Raw genomic sequence first — 22,158 nt, 5'->3', positions numbered from 1 at the left:
ATCCTATAAAAACCAGCATGCCTGTTTATTTCCTGTTAGAAAAACTAAGGAGTACAAGAGACCAGACACCGCGTCGTATTTTAACAGTTTATGATCAGCCACCCCAAATATTTATGTTATTTTTTCCTCGTACAGCATGGGTTTTGTAAATAATTTGTGTTTATTTGAATTAACCGCGCCTACCTGATGGCGATCCGATGCAAGGGTAAAGTCAGTGTTGTATCTATCATTGCATTCGACACTACACACATATGTACGCTAAAAAGTTTACACGTACAATTAGATAGAAACCGCTTGTAGTTTTGAAGCACTTTTTATTTTACCCTCCTTTACATACTAAAACAGAAATACACTTTTCAAATAACGTTTGTAGTTTGTACAGAGGGTGTTAAATAATGAGTTTTGAGCATGCTAACAGTCGAGTCGATAGTTTAAGTACTTGGCTCGTCAAGCCACCTGAGCTCGTTTCGCTGACACTTACAGGCCCTAACGAAGAAAGAGCATAAGAATGGAGTGATGTCACCGGACAGTCCCGAAGCCGAGCCCGAATACAACCTGACCCCCCGCACCGAAGCCAAGTACTCGAAAATTGATGAGGAATTCCAAATGATGATGCAAAGGAACCAGTTGAACGGCAGCAGAGTCGGTGTGGGCGTCACTGGAAGCAACTACAACCTGCCCGTCAGCGTGCCAGTCGGAAGTTACGATCAATCGCTCTTACAAGCTAGTCCTCAGATGCACCCCTCTATTAGTCCACGGCCTTCGTCTTCGGAAACTGATTCTGGTAAGTTTCATGATTGACGTTACGTGTTGTATTGTTTTTATTCTTCATCGTTAATTTTTTGGGCGAAATAAATATTTTCGATCGTTTAAAATACGAATTTTGAGTAGAGAGTAAAATTGTCACAGATTAAAAGCAACAGATATTAAAAATTTCATTCATCGATTAAATCACCCAGCATCTTCTTTATATCCTACCATCTAACAAGCTTCCCCCTTCCAGTATACCCCAGCGGCGGAATGCTCGAGATGTCGAACGGTTACCCGGGCTCGGGGTCCCCGCTGGGCGCGAGCTGCACGCCCTCCCCCTCCCCCGGGCCCGCGCCGTCCCCGCGGCACGCGCACAAGCACGCGCACGCGCCGCCGCCGCACCACTCGCCGCGGCACAGCAACCTGCGCGTCGTTATACCCACCGCCATGCCGCCGCAGCAGGATGATATATCGTATACTGGAGAGGTGCGTATTGGTCACTGCCCCCCATAAAAAGAAAAAGAATTAGGTATAGGGGGAAAAATAGTAAAAATTATATCAACCTATTTTGGCAATCAGTAATCAGTTCGACAAAAACAAATTAAAAATAGACGGACATTTTTTTAGCGTCGTTTGAGCCTACTTATTGAACGTTAATCCATACATTATGTGAACATTAATATGGCCAAATATAATGACAACTCGATCATTCTACTGTTAGCGGATATCGAGTGAAATTAACTATTGATTAATTATATCCTTTTGACGTTAATTTATTCGATAATGTTACGGCCGGTTTATCGCTAGAATTGACAGAAGACCACAGCAGAAGACGAAGGGAAAGTTCCATTGATATCTAAAAACATTTAGCAGAACCGCTTTGCCATGGTGACGTATCAAAATTGAAAGTAAATGCAAATATCCTTCAGATTTTCGAAAAAGGTGGTGGTCAACCTCATAAACAAAATATGGTTTTATAATAAAAAAATGTACATAAAAAGAGAATCATAAACATGTCTGCATTAAATATATCTCTTTTTAGCATTTTAAACGATAGTTTTACTGTATAAGATAAACCTGGTTAATTTATTCAAATGATTAATATGTAGAATTGCCGTTAACTGGTATGTAATGACCTATAAGAATTCTCTTATAATATCTAGGTTTCCATACTTAGTTAAATACCACGAAGATGAAACAGATTCTTCTGGTCAAATACAGTTTTGGTCCTTGACAAGTCTACGTCAAGTTCAAGATATCCTAAAACTATTGTTTTCAAGGTCTAAATAATTATCCCATAGCATTTCTTTGCTTAAAGGAATGTTTTGTCAAATCACGTGTTCTGCCTCTTATACCCTTGATTAAAACACCTCAAGTAACAAGTTATTACTCCTTTTGGTAATGACAGTATTTGACCAATCTACCTCTTTTACCTTTGATTGAAAAAGTGTTGAGGATTCTGACTATCCTGCCTTTTCTTATAGCAGTAGTGTAAAATTCTGTCTTAATCCTGCATTTTCTTAGGACAGGTTTTAAAAAACATTGTCCATACATTCCAGACACCGCTAAGCTACTCAGGACTCGGCAACTTTGGACCACAGGACTTCAGCATGAGCTCGGACATGGGGATCGGGCTGTCGTGGGGCGCGCACCAGCTGCAGACACTACAGCACAATAGGTACATGTCTGTGCCCAATTTTACTAATTATTTTTTTCTATACTAAGCGACTTTCATGTCATTAGTTTGTCATCTTTTTCACACATGTATGTGCCCAATTTTTTTTCAATACTAAGCTCCTAACATGTCATTAGTTAGTATTTTTCCTTGATGCACGGAATCGATAATCATATTAATATATTCAGATGTTTATAAGCTATAATGAATTGTTTTTTTATGCATTAAAATTTTGAAAATTTATCATAAGAATTAGCATAACAGAACATAACTCTAAAATACGGTTATAACGCGAAGAAAAATGGTCGAATAAAAATAAAAAATTGCTCCGCCGAGACAGCTTGCGCTGCCGTGACCAGGATTCGAACCTGGGTTACTACGGCCACAACGTAGGGTCCTAACCACTAGACGATCACGGCTATCGGAGCAGATATTAGAATGTTCAAAATAATTTATAGCATTCGACAAAGTTACATCACTTTTCGCGCTTCACTTGTTTTAACCAAAAAACTTAACGTACCTCTTTTTCATGATCAACGAGGTTCGTAAAAAACTAATTGCTTTCCAACGAGGCGTGATGTTTAACAATTCTACTTTATAATTTATTTTCTATGCTAATCCCGTTAATGAATAATGCAAAATATCGTACTATAAGATATTTAAATAGATGATACAAAATACACGCTGATGTTAAAACTTCATAATTATCTTATAGTTTTTCCTTACTGTCGTAAAAAGTTATAATTATAGAGTATAATTATTTTTAACTTATTCATTAATATAAATATAAATGAGAATATATTAATTGATTTTATAACTTCAATTGATTTGAGATGAAAATAAATTAAAACATGCAATCACTTTATTACTTTCCATACTATATTTCCATATTTTCAACGCATGAATGCATTAGTTCTTATCAACAAATTTATACGTCTGAAGTACATATCGCTAATCCATAATAATTTATGTGAAACTGAATATCTGCAGATATTTTCAATTTGCATACAGCAATACATTAAGTGTAACTTTATAGAAATAATATATTTTTACAGGGATATAAAGTACATAGTTACTAGGAAATTTGAATTGTTAAGACAATTTAACAAAATTTAATAAATAAGTTGATGTTCTCACTAACTAGTACGGCTGTTTTTTCCTTGTTCAAAATATCGATATCGCTTCAGGCGTATGAATAAGCTTAACTGCTAATATATATTCATAAAGACTATAATCATAATATTAAATATATGTGTTGTTGTTTATTTGACCACTCACTTTCGAGTTCTATGATAAATGTGCAATATCATTTAAATACTTTCCTAATTCGGAGTAAACAGTTATTCCTAATAAATTAATATTCAAAAAACAACAACATAGATACACAAATTTCACCTAAGTTTCGATAGTATTCACTTGTGTGTTGTCAAAACAGCGTACAGCGTACATACAAAAATGTATTTTATAATCATAATGCCTATACGAATGTGGTTGTCTATTATCAGGCGACCCATTGCCAACTTAAACATTGAAGAGCCTGGTGACTGATGGTTGGGCAGTAAGACAAACAGTGAAGTTTCCGTAATACCCTTTTGGTACGGAACCCTAAAAATGATTATCACCATCAGCTCTTTATATGCTGCTGGGAAACGAACGGGACTCCTATAAGGGATCTGACTGTAATCCACGCTGGTCAAACGTGGGTTGGCAAATGTCACGTGTCGTCAAACTTTTGATTCAACTTCTTTTGAGGATCGAGGGTCGGTCGAGGTCGGAAAGGAAATAGACATGTCGAAACACGTCGGTTACCTCTCGATGTTTTCCTTCACCGCTAAAAATCATACAAGAACAATAAATGACCAAAGCTACGTTTACAGTAGCAGCCTGCCCGTGCTGGGCGGGGGCACGCCGCCGCCGGCCGCGTCGCCCAGCAACGTGAAGATCAAAGCGGAGCCGGTGTCGCCGCCGCGCGCGCCCGACCACCTGCACCGCGCGCCGCCCGCCGCGCCGCAGCCCGCGCACCTCGCGCCCGGACTCGATGGTGAGCACTAGCTTATCTTATTTATACACACAACAACCACGGTATACACACTTTTGAAGCATACATTGGTGGACAAGGGACTTTTAACTTGTTCCCGCTGTAGACCTTGCGCACCTTGCGAAAATTATACACCTTCATTAATTATTAGGTATACACTATCACTGCACAATGGCACAAATAAGCCCTAAAGTATATGTTGTTTCACCTCATATACTTACGTATAGTATTACGTGCTCACCATCACACAGATATATAATAAACACCATCAGTGTATATTAACTAATACACAAAGTTTTATTTTTACCATAATCGTATCGTTAGTTGGTACCTATTCAGAAATAATGCAGTAATCCTAATGTTGAATTTCTCTTTTCTAACTTTCTTTCTCAATAATCATCGGATATTATGAATGTTGATATATTTTGCAGGCCAAGACATGCGACACAACGCCGTCCCGCTGGACTACGAGCAGCCCCACACGAAGCGGCCGCGGATCGAGGGCTGGGCCACATAGCTAGGCTATGAGGCCTTCGGTCCCTACCCGAGGCCCCTCCACCCGCACTGCTAGAGCCTCGGGGGCCCAGGCCTCGCGAGCCCTCCGCGCCGAACGAGCTTCGACCCTACCGTCCTGCTCATAAACGCTCTTTTCCGACGGTGCTGCTCGGTGCTGCAGGTGCCCTCCGGTGCTGCGACAGCCCGGCACTCCGGGAAAGGGCCGCCCTCCTCCCACCCCTCCCCTAGATCGGTGTTTGCAATGTTCACGACCCTTATACGTAATCGATGTTACACGCCATCACCACAGTAGCGACTTCTGTTCGAAATTGAACCCTACGCGTACGTAGATAGATTTCTAATTTCCTCTGTATATAGATGTTATATGTGCAATCCGTGCCATTGTCTGTTTAGCTTAAATGTTAGTCAATTTAAAATTAGTCACGATAAGAAACAGTCGATATTGCGATCGGCGAGTGAACTGTTATAAGCAGCCGGAAGGAGTGAAGTGCGCAGAGTGCGACAGACCGCAGACATTTGTGCGAGTGCGAAAGAGACGGACACTGTTGACTTTGTGTTAGTGTTTTATAGTTTTTTTGTGCCATTTTAAAATATCATAGTGTGACATCCGAACTTTGAATCTTTGTAAATTAAGTGTAGCATCATCACAGAAGATAATAAGTTATGTATTGGAAAATGTACTTTATGTATTGACATATTTATACACGAAAATAATATTGATATTTACACAATATGTATACACGTCCCGTTAGGTACGAATGTTATGTATTGTAAGTAGGTAATGTTAGCTAGATATGAGTATATAAATGTACCACACGAAGCTTTAAAATTCTTATGATAACTCGCACCTTAAGCAGTTTCGTCTTGTAAGTGAACACGATTTACTGTAATTAGACTCCTTTCAAACTCTACAAATCTTCTAATTGATCTCATTTGGATCACAGTTTCCATCAGAGAAGTCAAAAATGCGGGCGTATCATCCAGACCAAATATTGAAGTCAATTTAAAATCATAATTCATTGTGTACGAGCGTACTTGTAAAGTACATGTTAGTGTTTAGTGGCTATAATTGGGTACTAACGTATGGTGAAGCTTGTTGTTATATATTACATTTTGTTAATGTGATCTGAAGCGTCGTAATCATTTACTATAAGCTTTAACACAAAAATATATTTTCACAAATAAAATATTTTGATAGCACTACTAAATCACAAACCACATATTTTTAGATGTTGTATAATCATAAAATTTTAATTATATACCACAAATTATTGAATAAAGATATACTTATTTTGAGCTACTTCCTATGTCATATTAAAAATATACATATTTTTAACAAAATATACCCTAAAAATAACCTATTTCGCTTTTTAATTTGGACCACTTGTAATCTTCACACTGTAGTTGCCTTGTTCACAGTGCCTAAGTGTACCCATATTTAAAACTTTGTAATATATTCGTAACGTGTATACATTATCTCATTCACATTTTATAAAGAAATATTAAGAGAATGTTATTGAAACTTTTGCTAATTGTTTCAAATCAATGTCTTTTTCACGTATTTTATTTTATTTGTACGAACTAAGTATGTAAATATAAAATTATACGATTGTTGTTATATGTAAAAATCACTATTTTAATACTTGTATAGATACATCATAGTCAGATTACTGTAATACTTCAAATCACAATAACAAAATGATATATTTGTTGAATTTGTACAGGGAAGTATCCAGTTTGAAGTTCAAAAGTCTGAACGAGTAAGAAATGTATTTTCACATTGTATAATATTATACACAAATAGTTAAAATGTAATATTTTAATACCGATGCATAATAAACGTTGTCCCGAATGTCGGGAAATATTCTTATAAAAAATGTTAGCATGATTGTGATACTGACACTGCACTCAAAGATTCATATTCTTTAAAATTGTTAACTTTCGTTGAAATTAAGATGTTTCTCGATTGTTCCTAAAAGTTCCTTTCATATCTATGTGTGCTATATTCGTTAAAATTTGCTCAAATTTTTATTTGGCCAATATTATATTATAATATTTTATATATGTTACTAACTAAACCCATCTTATTTATTGCATAATAATATTCAGTTGAACTATACTTCCTATAAATTTTTAAATATTGTTATTACGTCTTCTCAACATAAACTAAGAGGCATTCTTAATTTTATTTCATAATGAAAATAAAAATAAGTAAATGTATGTAGATGTTGCCGATACCTATCACGAACTGCACGAAGTTTCTTAAAAGATTTAACTATGTAATAAATATATAATTATATTAATAATCTGTGTCGGATGATATCCGAGTAGGACTAAGTATCAATCATTGAATATTATCCATATTTATGTAAAAACATCATAGAGTTTCTGTCGATTGCACTTGAATTATCGACTTTCTTGTAATATAAAACAGTAAGCTGGTATTGGGAGCATAATTTCCGAGGTTGTGAGATTTGCTATCGGGAATGATTTCACTTATAAATAATTATAATAATATTATATTCATTTCACGCACAACTGTGTTGTGTGTTTTTGTATAAATGGTTTGCTTGATTTGTTTTTAGATGTACCATTTGTGTATGTTTTACCCGTAATATTGCTGTGGCACAATAGCAATAAGCCTCTCGTTGTATTAGTGTGAGATCATTGCATTTATGGAGTTAGTCATAAGTATAAATTATCCGAAACCCTCGGGTTCCGAACATTAGATGTTACGCAATGTGTTTCTGTTTCGACTTTGCTATTGTCTCACAGCTCAGAACAACCCAGATAGTAAGTAGGACTATAATACATATCCTTTATGAATACTCAGTCGATTTCACACTTAATCACTCGTAACATCAGTTGTGCAATACATCAGAGATAACAATATTGCTTAGGTAGGTACTAGTTATATTTTCGTTTGAATTTACAAAGAATGCAAAATCTGTTGTATTTTATCGATATTTTTACTGCTAGCCGTGGTGAAACTTTCGATATTTCGAAGGTGTCACGCGGGTTAAGTCATAATGTGTAATTATTTTATAAGATGTGGCCGGGCCAAATAATGCATTATCTAGGTCTTACGGCAGCGTATATTGCGCAGCAGATGTGGTTCTGCCATTTGTATAAATGAATTATAAACATCTCAGTGGCTGAATGAAATATTAATGTTAATGGACAGTGTTAGAAAATTGTTATAAATTATTTTGATGACTGTTCGAAGGATAATAAAGAGTTGGATGTCAATTTGGTTTATTATTTTTGTCTATACACCCTTAAGTTAAATACACTTATTTTATTCAGTTACATGGTCACCAAAGACTTTAGAAGCTGTATCTTGTCTTGATTTTTCCAGTGATTTACTTTTTGTCATTTCTATCTTACGTTTCTCAGTACGAATCGGCTTTTCATCTTTCATGAATATGTTTTGGACTTCCTTGTCTAAATCGATACTTGACTGTCTAGAATTCCATATGGAATCATCGACATTGTTATGAACCACGATCGATTCTTGGTTAATCTGTAATATCTGGCTATCGAGGGTATCCGAAGATTCGATGCTTGTGGATCTTGAATTTATTTGTAGTCTATCAACTTCTTTTAAACTATCTTCAGGATAGCCTGTATTGATTAGATCTTCCTTGGATTCAGTACTATGTGGTCGTATAGACCGACATCTTCGTGTGAAGCCTCCCATCCATTCTGAGATCAGAGCAGTAGCTGCTATGAGAAAGCCGGCGCCAAGTAAAAGGAACATGCCCTGTGTATCCTCTAGTGTCAATCCTTTTTCTTCTAAAGAATTCGATGATAGACTTGTTGATTTTACCTATAAAATTAAATATAAAGAAACATGATTATTGAAACTTTTTTTAATGTAATATTTGTACAAAAAATATATTTTTATTGCAAAGGTCAAAATCCAACCAAGTGAGTTTAATAACTGGTTTTTCAGTATAGGAAGGGGAAGTTCTTTACCGATAAAAGCTTTCCTGTACTACTCCTTTGTATTTCCCAGCGGACGTCATCCGTAATTTTGTCGATAATTCCTGCTTGTAATAATTTCCTTATATCGTTACTCAATTTTGTTGTGTGTATGGAGTTATTAGGAAAGCCTATTGTCACACCAAATGGGACGAAGCATTCATTAGATATATGGAGGACTGCCCGTTTTGATCTAAAATTGTTTAGAAAAATTATCTAAACTATAGAAATTCTGTAATTTGAACGAACATATTTGTGTTATGATTTATCAAGCAGTTTCATATTTTTTATGATAATAAATAGATATACATAATATGTGTAAACTGCAGTAGTTTTAATATAAATTAATAATGAAGGACCTTAGTTGAAATGGTATAGAATTTAGTGACATCTATCTTTTATAAAACAAAACTTCCAAGTTCTCGCGAAACTTACTCAGCTTTAGAAAAGTTCGACTGTATGAGGTATTCTAGTTCTGCCTTTGATCCCAAAAACGCATATGGCCAGAAAAATGCCTTTGTTATATTCCGAATGCCAGTTCGAATGTCAGGAACTAATTCCACTTTCTTTAGGAGTTTGTTTGTCATCGGATCCGAGGTGTTTACGAACCATCGTTCCCAACCGCCTCTATCTGAAGAAATACAACAAGAACTTTTCAAGTTTTTCTAGAGATTCAGACACTATATTATAAGACTTTCGGCTTTGGCGATTTTACGTGAATTTTTTAAGTTATGTGTTATGGTTCATATAAGTAATTTTCTATTATCTAGAGGTAGAGGACATCACAGTACGGCACCTAGGCGGAAATCCGATCAGGAGATTTATTATTTCAGTAAGTATCCAGATTTTATAATTATTATTACGTTGGATATCTTTTAAGTTATGTGTTATGGTTCATATAATTTTCTATTATCTAGATGTAGAGTACCTACATCGCAGTACGGCACCTAGGCGGAAATCCGATCAGGAGATTTATTATTTCAGTAAGTATCCAGATTTTATAATTATTATTACGTTGGATATCTTTTAAGTTATGTGTTATGGTTCATATAATTTTCTATTATCTAGATGTAGAGTACCTACATCGCAGTACGGCACCTAGGCGGAAATCCGATCAGGAGATTTATTATTTCAGTAAGTATCCAGATTTTATAATTATTATTACATTGGATTATTAAAAAAACTTTCATTAGATTCTTACCTAATGTCCCAACCCGGTAAAACCCACTCAATAGCTGCTGTATGGTATCAACAGTTTCCGGATAAATTGGTAACGTTACGAACGCAATAATGCATCCAGTATAGCAACTCGTTATAATAATTGTAAAGAGCCAGTACCATCCTAAAATATCAATAATAATAAAGATCTTTAGCATAAGAAAGTGTCTCAGCTCTATCTACGATGTTGTTCATTTGTGTGCAAATCTATATACATATAATAAATCTGTAGAAGAGTCAATTCTGTACATTGAAAATATTGAAAAAATAAATAGCAGGGGGTGTTACTGGATCGATACCAAACCCAAATATGTGATTAAAAAAATTTTTGTCTGTCTGTCTGTCTGTCTGTCTGTCTGTCTGTCTGTCTGTCTGTCTGTATGTGAAGGCATCACGTGAAAACTAGCGGTTCGATTTCGATGAAACTTGGTATAATTATACCTTATTATCCTGGGCGTAAAATAGGATACTTTTTATCCTGGAAAAATACGTAGAAAAAAATTAATCTTAATTTTTCAGTTTTATCCATAGACGTTGTTCTGTAGAACCGCGAACACACGTTGCGTATTATCATAGGCCTAGCCGTATTTGGGTACAATAGATATTTATAAGATGTCATTGTCAGAGTTACTCAAAATGGATAAACCATCCACGCGAAGACCGACATCCGCGCGGACGGAGTCGCGGGCGGAGGCTAGTATTATAATAGTTTTGTATAGGTAAAACTGCGTCAAATAATACCTACGTGGGGTTAACATATTAAAGTTCATATTAAGTATCAATGGTGAGCCTTACTTATAATATGCTTACCAATTAACAATCTAGTTGTAATCTTTGTGGTCTTGCTCCAAGAATTCTTTCCCACAAAAGTGAAACAGTTTGTAAATGTTCCAAAAACATACCAGAACATATTTTCCACCTCGCCGCTGTTATTAATTAAATGTCTCAAGGTGTGTTTATCAGAAAATGCTAGAGGAAAAATTCCAATCAAATATGTGAAGGTTAATGCGACCCAAATATGCCAATGGAAAGGACCCAGAATCGCACGATATCTAGAATACAAAATAATAGGGTGCTTATTGTTTCTACAGCTTTTGAAGATAGGTATAAAGTAGGTAGACGTTATTCAGGAAACCTAGAAGTACAACAGGCAATACTAACCGTGGAAGCGCTGTAGATGTTAAAGTAACAAAAACAGCACAATCCTGAGAATGTCGAAAACTTAAATCCATGTCCCTCATCCTTTCGCTCGTCACATACAGTCCAGCTACTCCTATATCAGCTTTGCCTTGAGCTATTTCTTTAGCTACTGCATCACCAGATCTAATTTATAACATTATCATTTGTAACCAAATTAGGGTTTATTTGTACTATAGACTACAGTCAATTAATATGAATAGGTCAACATTTTTACCCCAAGTTTGAATCCCGTGGTTCAACTATTTCAATCGAAAAGTTATTCCTTTCAGCTAAAAGCTTAAGAATTCTTATTTCCACACCGTCCCACGTTGTTTGAGAATCACCACTCTTAGTGTTCAGAGTTGACCTAAATACATACAAACGTTACAGTTAGTTACCTAACTAGATATAAATACAATTAGGTACTTGAAATAGTAGATATTTAGTTATTTCACACAATTTACCAACCTCTTAAACACAAATGGAGGCTGATTAGCTGCAGCTATAAGAAATCTGTGTCCCGAATACCCCTCAGTCATTTTGGTTGGAAACAAGTTTACGTTTCTCGAAAACTTCCCATGGGTCCAGGACACGAGGATGCGCGGCTCGCTAGAGCCCAAGCCATCCGTGTACAAATTGTGAGTATACAGTATGTATGGCGCTTCCTATAGATTTGATTTTATTTAAATTGAATAGATATCTTTACGATATGCCTTTATTTCTAAACAAACTTACCAGTGTGTTGTCATCATCTTTAAAGCTCTGACCAATAACAAGTAAATCAATAAAGACCCTGGATTGCGGACCTGATAAAAACTCTTGAACTGCCCATTGTGAGGCATTGGCTACAACAACCACTTTGCTCTTAGGTTGCTTTCCTATTATCTTCGCACTTCTTTTAACATCATTTAAAAATAGTATGAAATGCAAACATTCCTGATTCGGGTGTAAAAGTTTTGGTTCCTGTAGCGAATCATTACTACCAATATAGCCATGTACAAATGATACAGGAAACGTTTTAAATAAATTTTGAAAGAGATACGTATTAGCAGACTTTATCTGACTGTCGTAAAGGAGAACTGGAGTGCAATCATTCAAATAAGTCAATGTGATATTTTGTATCAAATGAATGAGGGACGGGGTTTGATCGAAGGCTCCATCTAACTTTAGAAAACGCTCATGCCACAACTCTTCGACAGTTTTCGGGTAACCATGGAAAACAGGATCGGAGGCTCGTTTAGTTATATTTTTATAAATTCGTTCCTCTTTTTCGTTAAAGATTCGATGAGGTCTTTGGATTTGCTGCTTCATTTTATGGTTTACATTATTTTTATAATGCCTTTCGACTAGTCCGCCACGGCTTAACTCTCGCATTGATGGATAATACTCAATTATTTCCTTGCATTCTACGATATGAATGTAGAGCAGGAATAAATATAATAGTTGCATTGTGATGCGTTGATACAAATACTGTCTATCAAACATGTGAGCAATTCTTTTATATGGTTTGACTTAGACCTTGAATTGAGTTCGTGGAATTTGATCAGGCAGGTGCTATGATTGAAATTACATTTTTTATGAGAACCTTGCTCACTCAATAACAAGCCGTCCTTGATCTAGCTAGGCTTTCAATGATAAGGTTATCATTAAATAATAATACCTAACTAGTAACAAACTTGTAGTGTGACATATTTTATATTGCACGAAATCATCGGGTTTTTATAGGTGCATTGTATATTCATAAATGAAATCATCATGTTCTAACTGATGTCGGTATTTTAATAAATTCAATATAAAGGTATTCATTTATTGTTCTTTTAAAATCCTCTTTGAGAATGTTTAAGTAAAAATTATACAAATAGGTAAGACAATATAAACAAAACATTTAATATTTTTTTCTATATTATTATTTCATAACTTAATATTCGATGTAGAGATTGTAAAGTAAGTAATGAAAGAAAAAATAAACTTGATGTAGAACTATTTTTTATCTTAAACAACATTTATTAAAAAGTTCTCATTCATTTATTAATGTGGGTGAGTTTTCAGTGAGGATGTTTTTAATAAAAATGCGTTAGTTAAATTAAATAAATTTTATTTTCAGCACATGACATTCAATCACATTTCTACACAAGTAAGTTTACCAGAGTACAAATGGAAACTAATTATAATATTAAATATTCCAATGTCTTAGTTAAATCCGAGATATAATGAAATTGCCGGTGAGTAAAAATATAAAATACACAATCAAATAAATTCATCGTACAAAATGGTTACCAATTTTAAATACTAATCCTATATTTACAATAATACTTATAAATATTACTTCTGTATAATAAATTTATAGCAAGCGCCTTCTAATTCGCATTTTAGCAGACAAAAGCGTTAATCTAATTTGATATATAAACTTACATCGTAATGTTGAATTTAATATTTTACGAAAACGAATGGATAAAAGTGAAATTTCGTCAATTCAGTCGCAGAGACATGTGCTTCATTTAAAATCGATGTAGTCAGACGTCTGCGCAACGGAATTTTCCATTATTCTTCCTAAAGATCCAATTTCACGATACATAATATTGTCATCGTTCTATAAAAGTCTAAAATACTTACCCTAATACAAAACACTATCATTATATTTACAATTATTCATTAGATATAAAAAGGCAGTGTCAACCACAAAGCTGGCAAGATTAAGACCGTCTAAATTTTAATATGGCTCTTGTATAAAATTATCGGAAAACAGAAAATTGATTGGTAAAAATTGAATTCAGATTTTTTCTTGTAAAATTATTAACATATACAATTAAAGGATTTTGAATAGACGTAAATATGAAAATACAAGTATTGCAAACAATCATTGCACCAAGTATTATTTCTACAATACCAAATACTTAAATAATTATATTTTAGGTAGTTTTCGAAGTATTTCTCATCCTAGATGATTGAAAACATACAATATCACAGTTTCCAATACAATACGCATTTACTATCATCAATAATAATTAGTGTATTTACTAAAAATATCGAATCACATCTTCAACGAAATTGTTTACTGTCGTTTGTTTGTGACCATCAAAACCTACATGGCACTCTTCGAGTTGGTGACAACACAATTTCTACTAAATGTCTAGTGAAGTGATCCTTGCCTCATTGGCTTCAAAATCGTTTTTACAAATCTCACAGGATCACTATCAAAGATGGATACGAGATCTTCTACTAGTTAACATTTATTTCTCTTCTATTTCGTTGTCGATGCGCGAGGATCTGATGCCGGTCTTCCCTGTCCAGGGATAGATTTCCGGACACGGTTGGCATGTCCTCATGTATCTCACTCCGGACTTGTGCCAGAGATTGCATACTTTTGGATTGTTACACTTCTTGGGACGATCCTGAAATTGAAAATGATAGGAATTAATAAATTGAATCATAATTCAGGAATCATTGAGGAGAATAAAATTGAATCAAGTCTATACGATCAAAACATAGATGTATTTATGATTATTTTCCAATAATAGTTTATGAAAGAAAGAGAATATTAATAATTATAATTATTTGAATTCATTTACACAAATTATTATTTATATACAGTCTTTATTGGCAGCTCTATCTCTTCACCATTTAATTAAAACGGGTAAATTAAAGGCAAATAGCTCACCTGGTAATTGCACTGGAAAGGCTGGAAGTTATTCAGCCTTGATATTGGTGTCGGGTCACGGACCCACTGGATGGCTTGCCAGTTTGTGACAATCCAAACGTCCTTCATTTTGTTGATGAAATCTAGGAACATGATGAAACCTTCCTTGTGATGAGGTTGTGTGAACCAAGCGGCGTGGTAGAACAAACCAAATGGTGCTCTGAAAAATAAATTACTTATTTATTACTAAAGTCTAAATAAAAAAACGTTTAGAAATGTAATATGACAATCATCACCATTGCATAGGCGTCGACAGGCGATATGAGACGTCGACGTCGTCTCAAACTTTAGCAATTAAGTAGTTGTTATAATAACATAAAAATTTCGATATTAATTAAATTTAACGTTACTATTAAATAGCTGCTGTTTCTATTTATAGTTAATGCCTAATTGATTAAAGTTTACCTGTTTGTTTGGTAATGTCTGTCAAAGTTCTTCAATATCATTTTATATACTCCTTCAGCGTCCGGGGGATTGGCGCAGGCGTCACCCATTGAGCATCTGCCACCGTTAAGATCTTGCCACATTACCATAGGCACTTCCCAAACACCTATAAATCAGAAATTGATTTTATTTAGTTGAAGTTAAAAATATAGTTATTGATATGTCACCTGTTTTTTCTAAGAATAATATTCATAATAATATAGAGGCTATCTAACTAAATGATTGTAGAATGTACAGATTAGAACCGAGATGTCCTGTTATTTTTTACCCGACTACGGCAAAGCAAAAGGAGGGTTATGATTTTGACAGGCTATGTATGTATGTATGTATGTATGTATGTTCATCTGTTCCCTTGTAACGTCTAAACTACTTATCAGAATTTGACAAATGACATATCATTAGAAGCGTCTTAATTGTCCGCTGGTTATATGCTATATGGGGTTTCACAAAATCTTATGTGGCGTCCTCTATCGGACAAAACATACAAAGTAAAAAAATAAAGTTAGGATAAATATCCCGTGTTTGGTATCATTTGAAAGCGCTTTCCTTGTACATTTTGAATATATATATATATTACTAGCATTTGCTCGTGACTTTACCTGTATTCATGGGCTGATTGCATATAATTCACATCTTTTCGTCCATAGCTTCTTTATTAGTTCATCAGTTTAACTTTTGTTAATATTATGCCCCCAAATACACTTTAACACCAAAATAGTACAAATAATATAAAGTGAAAAAACTAAAACCCAACTACGACAATAACCGGCGCTGAAAAAGTATAAAACAAGATTTCAGAATACTGAACTGAACAAAGTTGCTAATGTAGTTGCAAGTAAATGGACACAGTAGACTCAACCAAGATGCCTTCGTTGTAAATTGACAATAATGTGATACAATACTATTCTGAAGTATGCAATATTCCACTATGTAAAGATAAATTTTCATGTTTGGAAAGGCGTAGTCACACGTTACATAATATACCTATCTACCGTAGCACTTCAACAACGTGTGACTACGACTTTCCAAACATGAAAATTTATCTTTACATAGTGGAATATTGCATACTTCAGAATAGTATTGTATGACATTATTGTCAATTTACAACGAAGGCATCTTGGTTGAGTCTACTGTGTCCATTTACTTGCAACTACATTAGCAACTTTGTTCAGTTCAGTATTCTGAAATCTTGTTTTATACTTTTTCAGCGCCGGTTATTGTCGTAGTTGGGTTTTAGTTTTTTCACTTTATATTATTCATAAATTAGATAAGATAATATAATATAACTCACCTGGATAAGACTTAGTCGGGCAAGGTGGAATCATGCAGTCATGGAACAATTTATAATCAAGAGTGTATGGCCAGCTGGGTGGTCTGTTTTCATACACTGGCAGGGATGAATCATACGTGAAATTGGAGTCGTACAACATTTTGAACATCTTATTACCACCAACAGAGAGGAAAGGTGCTCTCATGCCTCTTACATCCTCCAATTTCACTCCACCATATGCGGCCAAGATTTCCCTTTGTCCACCTACTTCTCTATTCCATTTCTTTTGAGAAAATTGCTCACCAAAACTATGACTGTAAATTAGAGCGGTTAAATTAAAATATGTATTTCTAATACTTTAGCAGCAGAGTATTGAATAAACCATATTGTGATTAAGTAAGATTTTTCTACAAATACATTACCGAAACACCAAGAAACAGTATAAAATTGTATTATAAGTGTATAGAATACCATAATTCCCTTGATAGAGTCTAAACTACACTAAATATATTAATTGAAAATTAAAACTAGTGATCTAAAGAATTAATTAAAATAAATAGAAGTGATAGTGTGAAGAAAACTATCAATTTAAAATCAAACCAGTGTGCGTGCAGTGTGTATGTGTGTGTAATAGCTATTGAGACTTACGATATAGTATGCGACGCCATCTCGTGTCCGGCAGAATATAGGTTCTGTACTTGGCTGTAATCGGTCCATTCATGTGATACATAGAATGTCGCGGAGATTGGACAGCCATTAGGGTTAACACGGCCCTTATCGAACAGGTCCGCGTACAAAACCTTATTGAGGTCGTTTACCGAGTCGTCGAACGTGAGCAGAACAATTTGCGGAATGCTCTCGATGGGCATTTCTCCTGTTGTTGTAGGAATTGGACGGCAATTGTGCATGTGAATTTTGGATTTGTGTCATTTGTGCCAGGAGAAGGAAAAGAAGAAGGTTATAAAAGGTATAAGGCAAGTCAGGTTATAAAGTGGTAAAATATAGGTGGGATTAGAAGAAAGGAAGAAAGAAAAAAATATTAATTAGTATAAAATATTACCCAATGTAGATTATAAATACTAACACTAGATGGCCAAGAATAAAGACGGGTTAATTTTAAACAAGAGAGTTCGATTATTTTCCCCGAACGTTTTCCGCATTAGTTCACCAAAGAGAGTTTATCCCAGCGAAGAGCTATTCTTCAAAACTTTAAACTTACGATATAGTGTGGGAGGCGAATTCGTGACCATCTGCATATAAATTCTGTATTTGACTATAATCTGTCCATTCGTGAGATACGTAAAAAGTAGCGGTAATGGGACAACCGTTAGGATTAACTCGTCCTCTCTCAAAAAGCTCTTCATAATACATTTTATTTAAATCGTTCACGGCATCGTCGAAAGTTATAAGTACAATTTGTGGTACTTCGTCGGCGGGTAAATTTCCTGAGATATTCAGCAAACTGATTAAATGTAAAAGTGGCAGAAAATAAATTATTATTACATTTTTGTCGAAGCGTATTGCATCCTAGATTATGCTTTCGGTTTCTACCAGGTGAAGGTATTATTGCTTACCTGAACTAGCATTAACAATGTCATACGTAATTAGTCGAATGATGATTAGACTTACCGGGTACATCTTTTCCACCACAGAAGCAATCTGGTAGAAGGCATACGTCCTTTCTACATTTGGCTGCAGTTTTATCAGGTGTAGGTTGAGGGTACACAGGTGCCGGTCTTCTAGGCGGGTTAGTGTAAATATCGGGACCTTCTGCAGTTTTAGAAACAATAGCAGTCGATGGTTTCAATGTAGGACGACTCCGTCTAAAAATATAATAGTGTTATTATGACTTCTATTACGGAATAGAAAATGTTATACCAAAGAAGGAAAAAATAAATGCTACTATGAACAGGAGATATTTACAGACAAAAATAAAATTAAAATGGCAATAAGCAATTAATTGATGACTTCAAACTACTTCAAATTTACAAATATGAAAAGCGTGATAAATAATTTGTTTATTTCTAACGTTGGTGGAGTTCCTCTGTTAGGTGTTTGTTGAGGCGTTTCAGATCCACCCGAAGTAGAGTAATGTGCGGAACCACGTCCGCGGGTACTGCTTGGTCTGTAAATAATTACGATTAATAAAATACGTACTTTATGAATATGTTAACATTAGTATGCGTGAATAAGTTTTAAGCTACTTGTTGAACTTATTGTTATTATCGTCAATAGTTAATTTAAGCATTTCTTTCACAACATTAAAATATTAATATTTTTATAGTTAAATCAAACAATTAACATAAAATAACTTACGTTGTACAATTCATGCAGATTGGTATGAAATAATTATGATATAACGCAATGATTGGTGTGCTGATGATGAGTTGCGATGAAGTACATAAATTGTGCATTAGCTACATTGAGGAACTTTCTTTTCTAATAAAACGGTTTCATAGAACTACAATGTAGAGTTTTGTCGGTGCAATTGAGTAGGAAATGGAAAGTACGCGTCAGGAGTTAACAATGCTAAAATTCAACTCAACCGACTGGAAGTCCCCCAATGAAAGAAGAGAAAATGCTAAGCGATAGGTTTCAGCTACTGGTGCTATTTAGAGATTTTTGGAAAGGTTTATTTTCATGCTAGTTACATCGGGCTGCAGAAAGTTACGTCACTTTGCAGGACTTTAGAAAGAAGCCTCCACCGTCCACATGTAAGTATGATAAGATCATCAGGCTGTAAGAATACTGGCCGGGAAGCAGTATACCTCTGATATTTGATTTCGTTGCATTTTGGATTCGCTTGCAGACGGTTGTCTGTTGAGCAATTCGACGATTGATAACTCCTGCGCCCACCTCCGAGGTTTTTCGCAGCTAACTTTATGGCGGGATTGACTCGCGAAACCCGTGTTGGGAAAGGTAAAGTCGACTTGGTCGACGTCAAGTCGTACTCAGTTTTAATAGTCGTTGTCGATTTAGTCGTACTAGTAGTCGAAGCAATGTCACTTACAACAATAGGTTGAAGATCGTCAGGTGTCGTACTAGAAATATCAGTAGGATTATTTAATTCGGATGTAGGTTCATTTTCATTCGAAAGCGAGCTATTTGGGTATACGGTGGTAGGTTCTTTAGTAATTATTTTGGAATATTTATGGGACTTTTCTGTATGTGGCTTATTAGTCACAAGCTTACTAAATTTAGATTCAAAAGTTGTAGGTTTTTGTATATTTACAATATCATTTACTGTTGAACTCTCTAATATAGTCGGTGGCGTTTGTTGGTCTTGTGGTAATTGAACTAATGTCGTTGTAGGATTTAACGTTGATGTTGTTAGGAATGGATCTTCTGCTTCTTTCACTACTTCTGCAATAGTCGTATAAGTAGGAGCAATTTCTGCTAAAGTTACCGGTTCTGTAATTATTTGAACATATTTGATATTATTTCGAACTGGTTTTTCGTCTGAATATTTAACTTTCTTTTTTTGGAATCCTATATTAACAGTTTCTTCATTACGGGGAGAAGATGAAAAAGGTGAAGATGTTTCTATACTCGGTGTACTTTGTAGACTATTAAAAAATGTTTTAATTATATTTTTAACTCTTCCGTTGAACATTTCTGTTGTTTGATCTAAAACATCGTCATCTGCGACTCGGTATGTATAGTAAGAGGACTTACGGGGTGAGTGTTTTTCTGTTACATATCTTTCTAAATATTGCCTTGGTGCTATTGTTGTTGTTGTGGTACTAGTAGAAGAACTTGTTGATAAGTAATCTACATCTTGTTCTGTGTCTTTGTTTCGTAAATTATTTAATGTTTCATACGGTGATATTACAGGCTTGTCCCATTGTCTATTATTAGCGGTATATAATTGATCATTAATTTTCTCCGTACTTGATTCTAAAGGACTAAAAATATAATCATTTTTAATATCTTCTAATTCGGATTCAACTGGTTCATCGGTCTTAATATTATTTTCGGTAGATTGATCAATATTTACAAATTTATTAAGTTGTAGAGCTGGGCGCTTTAATATAGTTTTCAAATAGTACTTGGTAGAATCTGTGGGTGGGGGTGTAGTATTTATTCGAATTCTTGGTTTTGAGGTAGATGTTACTTTGATAATTGGCTTTTTATATTTAGTTATTTCCTCAACATCAAGACAAGCATCATTTCGTCGTGTAGTAGGGCTTTGGTCGTTGTTGAATACATCATCGTCCTTTTTCAAAGTATCGCTATTTTTGTTTAAATCATAATAATAATATCTTTGAATGTCGTGTTTTTTAGTATCGCTATTTCTGGTATTTTGAGAAACAAAAGGCTGGGTATGCATTGTTACAGTATATGGATTATTTGTGTCATTAATATTTCGACGAATAGAAAAACCAGTTGTTAATGATATCATTTTTTTATTTGTCTTATTAGAATCAGAGTGTACGAGTTCAAAGTTGTTATTATTGCTTGCAGGTGCTCTTGATGATGTCCTTCGAGTCGGTAAATTAGTAGTAGTAGAAGATGCGTCATTACTTAACCTGTTCGAGTTACCAGTCTTTTCAAAGGGTTTAGCAAGGGATGACAAGTTTATGACAGGGGATAATGTTGGAGGGACGGTTGATTGGGATTCATTGAAAGATTTATAACTTTCACTGGGATCGGATTCGCGAAACGAATTTTCATCAGTAGACGATCTGTTGAATAGGAAAACAAACCTTTCTAATTTCTGTTCTATATTAGTTCAACTCTAACAGGAATTGTCGGGGACGGTTAAATTTAATACGTGAACTAATCAAATATTAAATTTCAACTTTACTATATACTATTTTTGTTAAGTTATTAAACACACAAAAGATACCACAAAAGCAAATATAAAACACATTGCGCACTAGATATCATACACAGCAGAGAAAAACAATACAGGTGTTATGTTTGTTACCTTTAAACCATTTGGTTAGTTTTAAATGTTAATAAATAAATTGTCAATCAGGTACAAAGATTGATTAATTTGAAAGAGTAAATGTATGTGGTAGTATCTGTTCTATTTTAACTACAATTTGTTAGCAGATGAATGTAACAATGATGATGACATTTTCAATGATGAAGCCGATGAATATAATTCTGTAACTTGGAACATCTTTTGTACCTGGGGCTGTAACGAGACACTGTTATAGCTTCTGTGAAAGGTGCAGTGGTTGGACGTTTTGTGGTAGTAGTCGTGGTAGTAGTGGTCGTGGTAGTGGTAGTGCTAGTCGTTGTGGGAGTTGTGCTTAAGGAACTAGCTTCATAAATAGTCGTTCTCACGCTGCTTGGAATATGATCATAGCCCAATTCGTTACCATCGCCCCTAGATTATTGATATTTGTATTAATAGGGAATTGTAAATATTGTCTCTT

At 34.8% G+C, this 22,158-nt stretch overlaps 3 protein-coding genes and 1 non-coding gene across 16 annotated transcripts in view; 1 reads left to right on the top strand and 3 right to left on the bottom strand.

The window, feature by feature from the left end:
- LOC123691766 (myocyte-specific enhancer factor 2) overlaps positions 1-6,116 on the top strand; it is a 49,430-nt gene extending 43,314 nt beyond the window's left edge. For 4 of the 8 annotated variants that reach the window (XM_045636351.1, XM_045636345.1, XM_045636367.1 and 1 more), the window contains exons 5-9: positions 484-784; positions 1,004-1,236; positions 2,310-2,434; positions 4,303-4,466; positions 4,895-6,116. In XM_045636351.1, the coding sequence (XP_045492307.1) occupies positions 484-784; positions 1,004-1,236; positions 2,310-2,434; positions 4,303-4,466; positions 4,895-4,980 (909 nt within the window). In that variant the 3' untranslated portion in view covers positions 4,981-6,116. The remainder of the gene's footprint in view (positions 1-483; positions 785-1,003; positions 1,237-2,309; positions 2,435-4,302; positions 4,467-4,894) is intronic. The other 4 variants (XM_045636375.1, XM_045636324.1, XM_045636338.1 and 1 more) reach the window with 4 other exon arrangements.
- Positions 2,773-2,844, bottom strand: Trnah-gug. The gene has a single exon. It is a non-coding gene; the product is annotated as a tRNA-His (tRNA).
- A 2,112-nt stretch (positions 6,117-8,228) lies between the features above and the next one.
- On the bottom strand, positions 8,229-12,845 carry LOC123705928 (ionotropic receptor 21a). The gene is made up of 9 exons (XM_045655038.1): positions 12,096-12,845; positions 11,829-12,025; positions 11,596-11,727; positions 11,343-11,504; positions 10,992-11,233; positions 10,165-10,305; positions 9,399-9,594; positions 8,958-9,156; positions 8,229-8,808 (listed from the first exon to the last, which is right to left on the bottom strand). Exons 1-9 carry the CDS (start codon positions 12,843-12,845, stop codon positions 8,278-8,280), a joined length of 2,550 nt encoding a protein of 849 aa, XP_045510994.1. The 3' UTR covers positions 8,229-8,277.
- A 593-nt stretch (positions 12,846-13,438) lies between these two features.
- LOC123691260 (mucin-4) overlaps positions 13,439-22,158 on the bottom strand; it is a 79,448-nt gene continuing 70,728 nt past the window's right edge. For 2 of the 6 annotated variants that reach the window (XM_045635564.1, XM_045635580.1), the window contains exons 8-16: positions 21,909-22,109; positions 19,540-21,456; positions 18,801-18,896; positions 18,401-18,594; positions 17,420-17,645; positions 16,793-17,085; positions 15,463-15,607; positions 15,019-15,217; positions 13,439-14,752 (exon numbers count right to left, since the gene is read on the bottom strand). In XM_045635564.1, coding sequence (XP_045491520.1) covers positions 14,591-14,752; positions 15,019-15,217; positions 15,463-15,607; positions 16,793-17,085; positions 17,420-17,645; positions 18,401-18,594; positions 18,801-18,896; positions 19,540-21,456; positions 21,909-22,109 — 3,433 coding nt within the window. In that variant the 3' untranslated portion in view covers positions 13,439-14,590. Of the gene's footprint in view, positions 14,753-15,018; positions 15,218-15,462; positions 15,608-16,792; positions 17,086-17,419; positions 17,646-17,990; positions 18,217-18,400; positions 18,595-18,800; positions 18,897-19,539; positions 21,457-21,908; positions 22,110-22,158 lie in introns of all 6 variants that reach the window. The other 4 variants (XM_045635572.1, XM_045635599.1, XM_045635590.1 and 1 more) reach the window with 4 other exon arrangements.

This window comes from Colias croceus, chromosome 1 (assembly GCF_905220415.1).
Source record: "Colias croceus chromosome 1, ilColCroc2.1".
NCBI lineage: Eukaryota > Metazoa > Arthropoda > Insecta > Lepidoptera > Pieridae > Colias > Colias croceus.
The sequence above is the reverse complement of the archived record's forward strand: the minus strand, read 5'-3'. Positions and strand labels throughout refer to the sequence as shown.